General features: G+C 45.8%; 2 protein-coding genes across 4 annotated transcripts in view; one reads left to right on the top strand and one right to left on the bottom strand.

Annotated features, from left to right (window-relative positions):
- Window positions 1-4962: 4962 nt before the first annotated feature.
- Window positions 4963-11620, bottom strand: CASP9 (caspase 9). 3 transcript variants are annotated; one of them, XM_026862602.1, is made up of 9 exons: window positions 11311-11619; window positions 10699-10779; window positions 10459-10490; window positions 9393-9569; window positions 8520-8609; window positions 7663-7810; window positions 6979-7158; window positions 6675-6784; window positions 5340-5557 (listed from the first exon to the last, which is right to left on the bottom strand). In XM_026862602.1, exons 1-9 carry the CDS (start codon window positions 11405-11407, stop codon window positions 5465-5467), a joined length of 1008 nt encoding a protein of 335 aa, XP_026718403.1. In that variant the 5' UTR covers window positions 11408-11619; the 3' UTR covers window positions 5340-5464. The 3 variants fall into 3 exon arrangements, with proteins under 3 accessions (XP_026718404.1, XP_026718406.1, XP_026718403.1); XM_026862603.1 differs by lacking the exon at window positions 7663-7810 and having other exon boundaries at window positions 4963-5557; window positions 6685-6784; window positions 6979-7153; window positions 11311-11620; XM_026862605.1 differs by lacking the exon at window positions 11311-11619 and having other exon boundaries at window positions 4963-5557; window positions 6685-6784; window positions 10293-10490.
- A 26-nt stretch (window positions 11621-11646) lies between these two features.
- DNAJC16 (DnaJ heat shock protein family (Hsp40) member C16) overlaps window positions 11647-12164 on the top strand; it is a 13768-nt gene continuing 13250 nt past the window's right edge. The window contains exon 1 of the mRNA XM_026862929.1: window positions 11647-11655. Within this exon, the coding sequence (XP_026718730.1) occupies window positions 11647-11655 (9 nt within the window). The remainder of the gene's footprint in view (window positions 11656-12164) is intronic.

Here is a 12164-nt window from a genome sequence, read left to right as displayed (position 1 = left end):
AAGGGGGGGGGGGTGCCACCCTTCCCCTGCGGTGTGTCCCAGGTGGGGATGGCTGGGGAGCGGGGCAGGGAATGCGTTGAGGGGATGCTGAGCACCGCGACATTGCTGCTGTAACTGTCTGTGTGCCTGTAACTTGTCAGAAATGCTGCACCACTGTAAGGGATGCCTGTACCAGCTCCGGGAGGGGCTGTGGCTGGGGGTCACGGGGTGGGAGCTGTTGAGGGGTGAGCAGTGGTGGTGAATAAAGCAGCGGAGTGTGGCCAGCAACATGGTGTCAGTGGTTTTTCCCATTTCTGCTGCGAGGAGGCTGCACCTCGATTACTGGGTTCAGTTTTGGGCCCCTCACTCCAAAAAGGCCATTGAATGACTCGAGCGTGGCCAGAGAAGGGCAACGGAGCTGGGGCAGGGTCTGGAGCACAGGTCTGATGGGGAGCGGCTGGGGGAACTGGGGGGGTTTAGTCTGGAGAAGAGGAGGCTGAGGGGAGACCTCCTGGCCCTCTGCAACTCCCTGCCAGGAGGGGGCAGAGAGGGGGGATGAGTCTCTGGAGCCAAGGAGCCAGCACCAGGCCCCGAGGGAATGGCCTCAAGCTGCCCAGGGCAGGGTCAGGCTGGCTCTGAGGAAGGATTTCTGTGCAGAAGGGGCTGTTGAGCGTTGGAATGGGCTGCCCAGGGCAGGGGGGGAGTCCCCGGGACCCCTGGAGGGGTTGAAGAGTCGGGCTGAGCCAGCGCTGAGGGATCTGGTGGAGTTGGGAACAGTCAGGGGGAGGGTCATGGTTGGACTGGAGGAGCTTCAGGGTCTTTCCCAACCGAGATGATTCTGTGATTCTGAGCCAGCCCAACGACAGGAGCTGGGTACTGAGCACACCTCGCTCGGGAGGGGGATACGGGATGGTGGGGGGAGACACGGGGGCAGGCCGGGTGCTGTAGCGAGGGCGGGCATCAGTGTTGCACTGTAGGCTTGAGTGGTCTGGAAGGAGACTTGTAAAGAAACCTGTAACCTGTAGCAGGTAGAGCCCGTTGTGTGCTTTCTGTGGGGCTGCAGAGCAGTGACACGTAGCAGTGAAACTCAACTTTATTAGGAAACACGTAGCTCTGGCACCTGCCTCTCCATGCTGCCCTTGGTGGTGACCCCCAGAGAGGCAAGGGGTCAGAAGCAGACGACAAAGTGAGATGGTTAACACAAGTTTGACCCCTAAAGGGGAAAAAGAAAAAAGGACCTTTAAAAGGTAGGGTAATGCTACCCTGTTAGGCTGCCTAGAGCAAATATTTGAGCAGCCCAGGCTGAGAGGGTGGCATATCAATCTGATGTAAAAATACGAAAGGGTTATTATCCGCTGGCAAAACTGTCACACCGTGCAGTGTTTAAAGAAGTTAAACTGCCAACCTGTTGCTTTTGAAGCCTTTGACCTTACACTGTCCAAGGCTAACATGACAGGTGGCTGTTTTAATCTTTCCCCATGAAGAGAAGCTGTGAAGCTGGTGTTAAATGAAGGCCTAAGTTTTGGACATCTAACACACACACACACACACACTCTTAGGTAATTTTTTTAGAAAAGTACGTAAGTAATTTTTCAGCAGACTGGAAGCTTAATTTGAGGGCATAGACATGATGTAACATACCACAGTAGGCTTCTCTAACTTGCTGTCTGTCGCACTAAGGCTTTGCACTCTAGCCAAAAACCTAGATGAAGGCCTAGAAGCTACATCCTTAGGCCAAGCATTAAGCCTAATGCTTTAGCTGGAGACAGCATGGTACGAATTTGACCAGTGTAGCACAGGTCACTGTTGAAGAAACGTTAGGACTAAACAGTGAACCCTCTAATCTTGCTGTCGAGCGTAAAGATGTGAACGTACAGTAAGAACACGGTGTATAAAGCAACAAGATTTTCATATCCAAATATTCACAATCAGGGAAAAACCTGGAGGTAACTTTTGAAACTTACCTTGTACATGATTTGACAAAAATTGTAAACCTGAGGACTGTAGGAAAAACATGTTTTTAACCTTCTAAATCTTGTTAAAGGGTAAAAAAGGTTTATAATGTGAATAAAAAACCCTCTGTATTTTTAGTTAGTTTTAACTAGTTAAATAACTAGAAGCTTAAACCTTACAAATCCTTAAAATGATCTTTTTTTTTTTAAAGTTGGGGTAACAAATAAAATCTTGGTATTTAAACAGTTGATTTTTTTTAGTTCCTTATCTTTCTATAGACTGTAGATTTCAACGAAAATCTGCAGGTTGAGAGAAAATGAAAGCTTAGGATTTAAAGTAAACCATGAGTTAGGTGCTAGTTATAAAAATACATTAAAACTTTAGTTGTTAAGCTGTAAAGTTTTTTTAGAAGTTTAAAAGTGCCAAGTTCTAAGATTTAGCAACTAAAACCGTACAGTTTTAACTCTAGAGCTGAATAAAATATTTCATTAAAACCATGTTAACTCTGTACATTTTATAGCTTTAGTTTTACGTCTAGAGGTTAAAAAAAAAAACAACTCTCTAAAAGTTTATTAAATCCTGGTTTTTAAGCTGTAACAGTAAAAAACCCACATAAGTTAAGAGTTAAGAGTTTTCATTTAGAAAAAGTTTTTGAGCAGGTTTTATAAAAGTTTTATAAAGCCATGGTAGTATTTTTTGAGGAGAGTTTTTAAAACAGATCTTTGATGTTTTTAAAAACTCTTATGTTTGAGCTTTTAAAACCATTATTAAAAAACCTCTTCTTCTAATGCAACTCCAAAAAAATCCTCTTTTTTTAAAAGCTAACAGTTTATAAAAACCTCCAACATTTTAAAAAAATCTCACTTTAATAAACTCTAGAGAGCTTCAAACATTTGTTCAGCCTCCTAAGCTTAGTCTAAAAACTGTTAAAAATCCTCTAAACACCTGTTTAAACAGTAACTATGTAATTCTAACACTTTAAGTTTAGTTATAGGAACTTTTTTATGAGTTGTAGAGGTCATCTTAGTTCAGAAAGTTAAACTCACCTGTTTAACTTGTTTGATTAAACACTCTGAGGTCTTTTTGAGTTTATAAGTAATCAAACTTTTGTATAACTCTCTAAAAATATATATAAAGGTTTAGAGGGGTTTTGAGTTCTTTAAACTAAGTCCAAAAAAAGGTTTTAAGTCCTTGTACAATACTTTCTTTGATCTAAATTCAAAAACCTCATAAAAAGGTCTTTTTACAAACTCAGAAGAGAGTTAGTTTTAAAGACTTTACTGTAGAGTGAGTGGAAGACTTGTTAAACAAAAAACTTGGAGACAATGTAAAAAGAGCTTTTTTAGAAGCGTTAGATTCTAAATGAACTCTAAAAGACCTTAAAGCTCCTAAAAAGACCTTAAAGAGTTGTTAAACTCTGAAAAGTTTGAGTATTTAAGAATTTTTTTAAGTCCCTAGAGTTTCAAGACATTTTCTGAAATTCCTAAAGTTATTTTACATTGTTGTAAAACCTTTGTATAACTACATTAGAACCCTCTAAGAAATGTTTATCTAAACTCATACTTACTTCTATAGAGTTTAACTAGTTTACTTAATTATTACACACTTTTCTTGAGTTCCTATAGCTAAAGTTTATAGTTTATAAAATTCAGACTATTGTACAAGTGTTTCACAGTATTGTACAAGAACTTTAACCACAGTCTTATACTCTACACTTCTAGTGTAAGACTAGAAGTATTAATAAAAAGTTTATTATTAAGTACTAAAGTTTACACTTTAAATGCTTAAAGCTACACTTAAAGAACTTTAAACTGTAGGAACTACAATCTTATTAAAAGTTTCTAGAACTTTAACACTCAATACTAGGTAAGGTTTAGGTTTGAGTGTATGATTAGTTTAACTTTAGTTGTATAATCTTACACTCAGGACCTTAAAAAAGACCTTTAAAATTTTTGTATTGGTTACATTCAAAGTACCTAAAGTATTACACAAGAACTTAGCTAGTGTTAAGCGTATAACACACTTTACTTGGGAACTGACAAAGTATTAAGACTGTTGGTAACACTCAGGAAGTACTGTTAACTATATAAGACAAGACCTACACTAAAAAAGCCTTCAAGTGTTTGAAACTTTACATTGTTTTTGTTTCAAAAGTCTTTAAGACTTTAAACACTTCAAGGTTTAAAAAGTGCATAAAGCAAAATAACTTTAGGACTTTATAAACACTACGGTAAACACTAGTTCCTAAGGTCCTAACTTTCAGTTAAACACTGTTCTAAAGAAGTGGATGTTAAACCTTTAAAAGACCTTTAAGAAGTGTGTTTGTTTAAAGAACCTCTTAAAAGTTCTTTGAGAACTAAAACTTAAAGTGTTTTAACATCTTAAAAGTTCTATAAACTTTAAAAAGCAAGGTAATCTGAAATTTTGTAAAGGTCTTAGAAGAAATTTAAAAGTAGAAAGAACTTTGTAAGTGTAAATGTCAAGATTTTAAGTTTTAGATACAGGTTTTTAGACTTGAACAAATAGAAGACATTTAAAAAGCTTTTTTTTTTATTAAATAGACCTTAGAATTGACCTTAACACTAGCTGTATAACTAATTTTTAAAGTTACTAAAGAAGTCTTACAGTTCAGGAACTTTTAACCTAGGTTAACTTCTAGTTAAAAAGTGGGGTTTGGGTTTTTTAAAATGTTTATGATCTTAAAAGCTTCAAGTAGAAGGTTAAGGTTTTAAGTTCTTAACCTAAGAACTTTGAAGTTTTACACTTACTGGAACTAAGTGTTTAACTTACGTTGTTGAAAAACTTAAGAATTTTTCTTATTCAAAAGGTCTTAGCTAGTTTCATGCTACTGGTTTTCTCTTCTTTTTTTTCCTCTCTTCTCTCTCCTCTTTTCCACTTAACCTAGGTTATGTAATGCTACCAGTAACAGCAAGAGGCTAAAAAAAATTACTCAAGCAAGGTTTTTCTTGCTCTTCCCATTTGAGAGAAGCCCTCAGGAGATGCTGAAATGGCATCCACAAGACGGAACAGACAACGGAATACAGTGCAAAAGATTTTATTTTTTTTTCATTGCGTTTTGTTGAAAATGAGAAATATCAATTGTAAAAATCATTTCATTCCACTGAAGCACCAGACCTTGACTCTATCCATCAGTTACCCAGGGAGCAAAGGACACAAACATTGCAATCACTGAGAAAAACCTACTTGGAGGCTGAGCCCAGGCATGTCACAGCAAGCTAGAGGCGCTCTCCTCCACGAGCGCGGAGGCTCGGGGCCAGCACCTGCCCTGGCAAAAGGGCTTCCTTCAGCCATCCCTGCTCCGTCCCTGCCACCTCCCATCAGCACAGCGTCAGCCTCCATCTTACATTTCACAGCAAGGACAGCATTCACAGATTACATTTCTCAAGACAAACATCTCGACAGACAGACAAAGGCCACCGGGAGCATCGATGCTGAAACACAGCAGGTGCTGATTTCATCCAGCCCCAGGAAAGTAACTCTTGTGCCTGGCAGGGATCTCAGAGCCCACACATCATTTCCACGCGAAGAAGAATTTTTTACGGAGAAAATTGAAACAGCCTGGCATCTGCTTGTACCTCCCCTTGGCAGAGACAGCGTTTGCCACCTGAGAACGGAAGGAGAGCGGCTGTGGAGCTTTTCTGACTCATGCGTCAGGACACGTTGACAAGGGTGGGGAATGGGACTGCGGGATGGGAGAGCAAGCAGGTCTCCTAAAATGAGACATTTTCACTGGCAAAAACCAAAGGGGATTCAAGGAAAAACAACCTTTCAAGAAACCCCAGCTGCACCAGCCACCACTGCCTCCAGAGGGTGCTTCTCAGCAGGAGCTACAACGCCCTCTTTCCTTTAGGGTGTTTACTTAAAAGCAAATTCTCTTTCCACTCATTTTCTTCCAGACATGTCTGTCACTCCCCCAAGGTCACTTCCCTGGCACCGAATGCGAACTGGCAGAGAGGGTCTCACACTACTCCCTTGAAATCAGCAGCTGCAGTGCCACCACATGCTGAGAAAGCACCATGGCATCAGGAAAACAACAAAGTAGGTCCTCTCTCCCCTGCCACCTCCACCTAAGACTCTTCCCCTGCCCCCAGAGAACAGTAAAAGTGTTTAGCAGTACCTACACTTGTCCTCAACTTTGACAATCTTCTCTAGCCAACAGGGCACGCAAATGAAGCTGTTTATTAGCCACCCTGGTTCCACGCTCCCTGCACATTGCGCTCCTCGTTCAAGGACGTGTGAATACAAACATCTGGCATCAGCTTCCTGAGGGTGAGATGCTCCTCCAGACTTACCACGGTGTCACAGCAGCACCAGGGAGAGCAGGGGAGCACTTGTGGAGTTCTCCAAGCACAAGAGACCCAGCGGGTCTTCCCCGAGGGGGTGATCTGCCCGGACACAGTCCCGGGGCCCATCAGCTTGGATTTTTGAGGATGGGACGAGCTACACATTTTTTTATCAATTTCCTTGGAAAAGATTAAAGCCTCTATTTTTCGGGATTACTTTTCACTAGAGAAGCCTCAAAGTGATTTTTGGCAGTTGGGAGGCCAGATGCTTTCTTCACAACTAGACCTCTCCACAGCAATTAGCCAATCCATAAACCGAATGCTCAATATCCTCATTCCTTTTTTAAGCGTAGACCTCCATGCCCTGACTGACTGCGGCTCTGACTGCTTCCTTCATCCTTTTCATGACTACACAAAGCAGGAAAAAAGGACATTTACCCGCAGTAACATGTTCAGCAGGTCTTCTGAATGGGCATATTGCTCCAGCACGCTGTCCAGCGTTTCTACGTACCATGAGCCACTCGACACCTCCCTCCAGGAGACAAAACCTTCAGAGAAAGAATGAGAACGTTTCTGCTAAAGCCATTTGTCTGTTCTCATCTCACAGAGTTTCTGTCGCTCACTGGGTGCCATCTGCAGTGGAGCCAGTTGTCCCTAACTGCCCCTGACACTTCGGCTGTGAAGCTTTGACTTTTAGCTAATTCCACTGTAGCCAACAAAGGATTTGTGTGTTCTATCTCACCTGGAAAAGTTGAATAGGAGACCAAGATGTCGCTGGGTGTGGGCAAACTGGCTATGGCATCTGGCTCGTCCACGTTACCCGATGGAGTCTGAAAAGGGGTCGCGTCTGACTCCAAAGAACCTCCAGGAGCTTCGTCACTGGGTGAACCATGGTCCACTACAAAGCCTCTATCTTTCTGTTCTGCAAAAAGCGGCAACAAGACAATCCCTGAAATTCATCTTACCCAAGTGTTCCATGATCATACATCCTCCGTTAAGAAAAGATTTAAAAAATAAAGGCCATCCAACAAAACAAAGCTTTTTGGCTGCACCGGTTGATTTGGAGGCACTGGTGATTCACGTGATAGCCCTCGGTCTGTGCTTCTCTTCTAACCTCATGGCTGAAGACGTGGAGCAGCCACTCAGCAGCCGAGTGCTGCAGGTGCTCCCCTCCTTCCACCCCGCATCTCCCTACTGTGCAGTAAAACTGCTCCAGCAGACGCAGATCAGTACTGCCCTCCTGTGAGAGCCCTTGGACTCAACCCGTGCTAGCAGTAAGAATGTGTGGCTGAGTCAGAGAAGACAGACAGCCAGAGAAACAGGTGACAGACAAAACAAGGAACAAGAAGCCAAAGCCTAACCATGACTCCGAAGCCTGCTTATGCCCAACAACTGATTCGCTACTGGAGCCAAAACAAAGATTCACCTCCACCACAGGCCTGGATGAAGAAGAGTTTGGGTTTTCCTCTCAAGCTCGGGCAATTGGACCCATTGAAATAGTTCACAATCTTTTCTATTGGAATGGGTTTTCCATCTGTTCCATAAATGCCTCCAGGAAATTGAATATGGCTCGTCTGCAAGAGGAAAATCCAGAAGCTAGTAATGCAGAAGGTGAGGCCAGCTCTAAGGCAGCCCTTTTCCAATTGGGTGTTTTGTAGGCTAAAGTTACCAGAACAAATCTCACTTCCTCGTGTTTGTGCAAATGCATGCACCATGTCAGGGTGAGGGGGCACCCAGGAGTCCTTTGACACACATCAAAACCCAGCAATCCAACTCCTCTTACCCAACTCCTCCCCTGCATGCTCCAGCCAAGGCGTTCTTCATCCTCTGGGACAACAGGCATGTAACACACACCATTTTCCTAACAACTGCTCTCCTCTCCTCATCCTTCGAGGCCTCTGACTTGTGATAAAGAGGCTTTACTAATAGCATCTTCCTCATCAGAGCTGGAGCAACAGGCAGGACTCAAGGACCACAGTATGAGGGTTAGCGCTACCTCTCGTCGCTCTCTGCCCCTCATTCAGTGCTGAATTACACACCCCAACTTCCAAAACGGAGAACTCTTGTCACAGGCAACGCTGGGTCAGCCTACACTGGAGAAGCTCCTGTTTTCTTTAAGCCTGATATGAGAGAATCACTCTTTGCAACGTCCTGCGATGGCAGAACGGCCACCAGATCCGTCACGAAAGACCATTCTGCTTCCCTCCCATCCTGCCCGAATTGTCCCTGTGCCACAGGCAGGCAGCTGCCTGACGAGCCAAGGCAGCAATACAATAGACCCACCTGACAACCATGGGAAAGGATGACCACGATGCAGCAGTCCAAGGTGCTGTGGTCCCGCCGTGCCAGATTCCGCAGCTCTGAAACCATTTCCTACGTGAAAAACGTCAGGGTCAGAGTTTTTTCAAACTGTTCCTCAGCCACAGATTACTGCTGGGCCCTGCTCTTATCAGGTTTATCCCAGCTGTGCTGCTAAGAATAATCCAGTTGAGATCTCTGCCACTTTCTGTCCAGCAGAAGCAGGACAACACACTCCCACATACAGGCAGCAAAAGCCAACAGCAGAGAGTGAGTATTTCTGAGGTTCTGCCCTTATTTAACATTGGTTGCTTTAATTACATTGATTTCTCTCCTCGCTGTGTTCTTTATAACACAGCAACCTAAAACAAACAGCACTTCCCCATGATTTATCCACTGAAGCGCACTGCTTCTGATTAGGGGCCAGTGGGTGAGCAGAGAACCTTGTTTTACTTTCAGCAGCAGCTCTGGATGATTGAGCTCCCCGCGCCGCTTCGAGTAACAGCTGAGGACTGTATAGACAGGCAAATCTCACCCCTGGCTGCACACAGCACAGAGGCTGCCAGAGCTATCACAGAAATACAGCCTCACTGATTTCCCTACAAATCACAAACCAGGAATCAAAGTTCAGGCAGAAGGGTGAAAAAGTGCAAGGTCCTTTTCTCCTGCTGCAATTGCAGCACAACAATAAAATAAGAGGATGCAAGCAGTTGATTATTTCTTTGTGGAGCACAGGCTAGGGCTTTGGTGCGCTGCTGGCACAGCGGTACATCCCAAAACACGCTCCCAACATCCCAAAACATGCTCCCATTGCTTCTGGGGGCTCACCTTGTGTTAGGTGGACACGGCCAGCCTTACCTGAGCTTTCAGATTCCGCCGAGTCAGGACGTTGAAGCGCAAGGCCTTGAAGCGCTTCTCCAGCTTCTCGCAGTCCACGTCAGAGCCGTCTCGAGTCAACAGATCTGAGTCTTCACTGAAGTTGACGTTGTTGAGGATCAGGCAGTGTCCGCATGGGTCTGCTTTCAGCTCGTAAACCTGGCAGTCACATGTCACAATTAAACACCTTCTTATTTGGAGCACTTGCTGGCTAATACAGCAGGACACAATGAGGAATGGGAGTCCTTAAAGTAGCTCATTTCGCAGCATTTTCATCCTCCAGGCCTAGGGAGGGATAAAAGCATCCATTCTCCACATGCATCTTGTTACCAGCAGCCAGAGAACACAAAACAACCTGTCGAATCAGGAGCTGCCTTTGTGGAAAACCAGTCACTTCTTTACCTGCAGTGTCTCTGATGGCAAGTTGAAGTTTCTGGGAGTTTTTTTAGGCATACTCATCAAACCTCACCACAAAAGCCCACACAAGGAGCCAAGAGAACAGGCAGATAAATCTTCCGGAGACTCAGCTTTACCATCAACGACACCACCACAGGAATTTGATGAGGGCTACCCAAACACCTGCACCGATACAGCCACGAGCCTGGCACGTACGCAGCCAAACTATTCCCTCAGGCTGTCGGAAGGCAACTCCGGAAACATTCACAACACTCGTTCCCTGCACGTTTCCCAACGCACCAAAGCATGCTGCATGTGTTCATTATTGTTTTCCTGCCGTCTGTGTCTCAATGCCACGACTATAAAGTCTAAACACCACAGACAACACGTGACTTGGTGCCTTTGGAAATTGAGTGCAAGCTTTAGTTTTACATTAGTTTTGTTAAAGCTGCAGTAATCTTGAGGAGGAGCTGGCTAATGACTGACCTGCTCTGTGCCGACCGGCCCCATTACAGTGGCGTCAGTCTCGCAGGGATTGCTCGGATAACACAAAGCAAGAACCGGCTGTCCCGGGGCTGTTTTCTGGTGGCCACCCACAAGGCACGGAGCTTTTGCTTAAGAAGGAACACTTTCAACCTAACCAAATACTAACCAGATCGTGGTTCCTCTTGTCAACAGCTGAACCTACAACACGCAACAGAGACACAGCATTTAGCTCCCTGCATCCCACAACGAGGCCTTATATATCTTCCTCCTAGAATTCATGTCAATCCTTCCCTGTCACCCAGGACACATCAGCAACACGTGAAAATTCCCCCTTCCCAGCCCACCACACACTGGAAACGAGCATTTGGCACACCGACCCTCCAGGAAAGCTGGGGACAAAGCTTACCCTGGGCTGGCATGCGAGGCTTTTGAAGTCTTTCGCTCTCAGCTTGGACTGGGATGGATAAATGTTCAGGAAAGTTCACATCTGTAACAACACGGGACAGTCAGGTCTCACCCTCTCCCCCTTAAATTTCATGCTACGAGTAACCAACGTGGGGTCCCCAGAAGGACCTGAGCCAACAGCCGCCTGTTGCAGTGACCCTGTGGCAAGGCTGCAATATGACATTGGGTCCTTTTTCCCATGTCCATTTTTCTCTTTACAGGGTTCGACAGACTAAAGTTTCTTCTTAAAACCTCACAAGCTGTATCTGCACGCAGATTCAGCAGAGTGCAAGACAGTGAACGCATGGCAAAATCCATTTTCACCAAAGTACCGTGTAGGTTACGTGCAAAAATACAGAGAAGGAAGCTCCTAACACCATGAGCACATAGCCCGAGCTTAAAAGCTTCCACTACTGAAACCCACAACATTCTCTGTGTAGCGACCTCTGCAAGCCATACTCCAGGATATTAAAGATCAGGACTTCATGAAACATTACCCATGACAAGAGGGATCCCAGCTGCCACCCCCCACGTTGCTGTTTGCCCAGAAAACAACTGCACCCTCAATATTTACTTTTATTCTGCTTTTCTCCACGTAATTCCAGCTTGACAGGCCTCAGGTCTACCAGCTGTGGTGGCACCGGCGAGCATTTGCACTCCTCAATCAGCATGTCTGCGAGGTCACCCTGCCCCGTGTCCCGCAGAATCGAGAGGAATATGGGAAAAGCCTGTTTCCCTCGAGTCTCCAGGTCGATGACCAGCTGCCGGGCTTGCTCTCCTCGGCTGCCAGCGCTCTACAGAGGAGGAAAGCCCCAGACAATGTGTGTTCACCCCAAGCCAAGGCTCAGCACCTGGCCAGCCCTTCTGACCAGCACCCAGGATCCACACCGAGCACATCTGCATGGGCTGAATGAGACAAGTACCCAGCAGCCACAGGCACAGAGAACCTCAGCAGCCACTCGACCCCCATCCAATCACAAAGACCTGCTGCCTCCACGGGGACACACAGCTGCAGCCCACTGTAGGGCCTGGAGGAGGAAGGAGCATCCCTAGCCTGTCCCCAGGGGACAGACAGGCACCCCCCTGCCTGTCACTGGTGCGCAGGACAAGGTAAGACACCCCCAGGCCTGTCACCAGTAACAGATGGGAAATGGGGACCCCTAAGCCTGCCACCAGGCTGGGATAAGGAGCCACGGAGAAACCCCTATGGCTGGCACTGGCTGGGGCAGGGGACAAGGAGGGACAAGATGTGGGGGTCTTACACCTCTTACCTGCAGGGCTCTGCGTGGGGAGGGACGAGGGCCACTCCCTCGGGCTTGTCACTGGGGTGAGAGGACAGAGGGCCCTTCCTTGGGCCTGTCACTGGGCCTCCCTCAGGCCTGAGGGAACACGGGGGCCACCCCACACAACCGCCCCCCCCCCCCCCCC

Source organism: Athene cunicularia (genome assembly GCF_003259725.1).
Source record: "Athene cunicularia isolate RWA chromosome 21 unlocalized genomic scaffold, athCun1 chr21_part1, whole genome shotgun sequence".
Taxonomy (NCBI): domain Eukaryota; kingdom Metazoa; phylum Chordata; class Aves; order Strigiformes; family Strigidae; genus Athene; species Athene cunicularia.
This window is presented reverse-complemented; position numbering and strand designations above follow the sequence as displayed.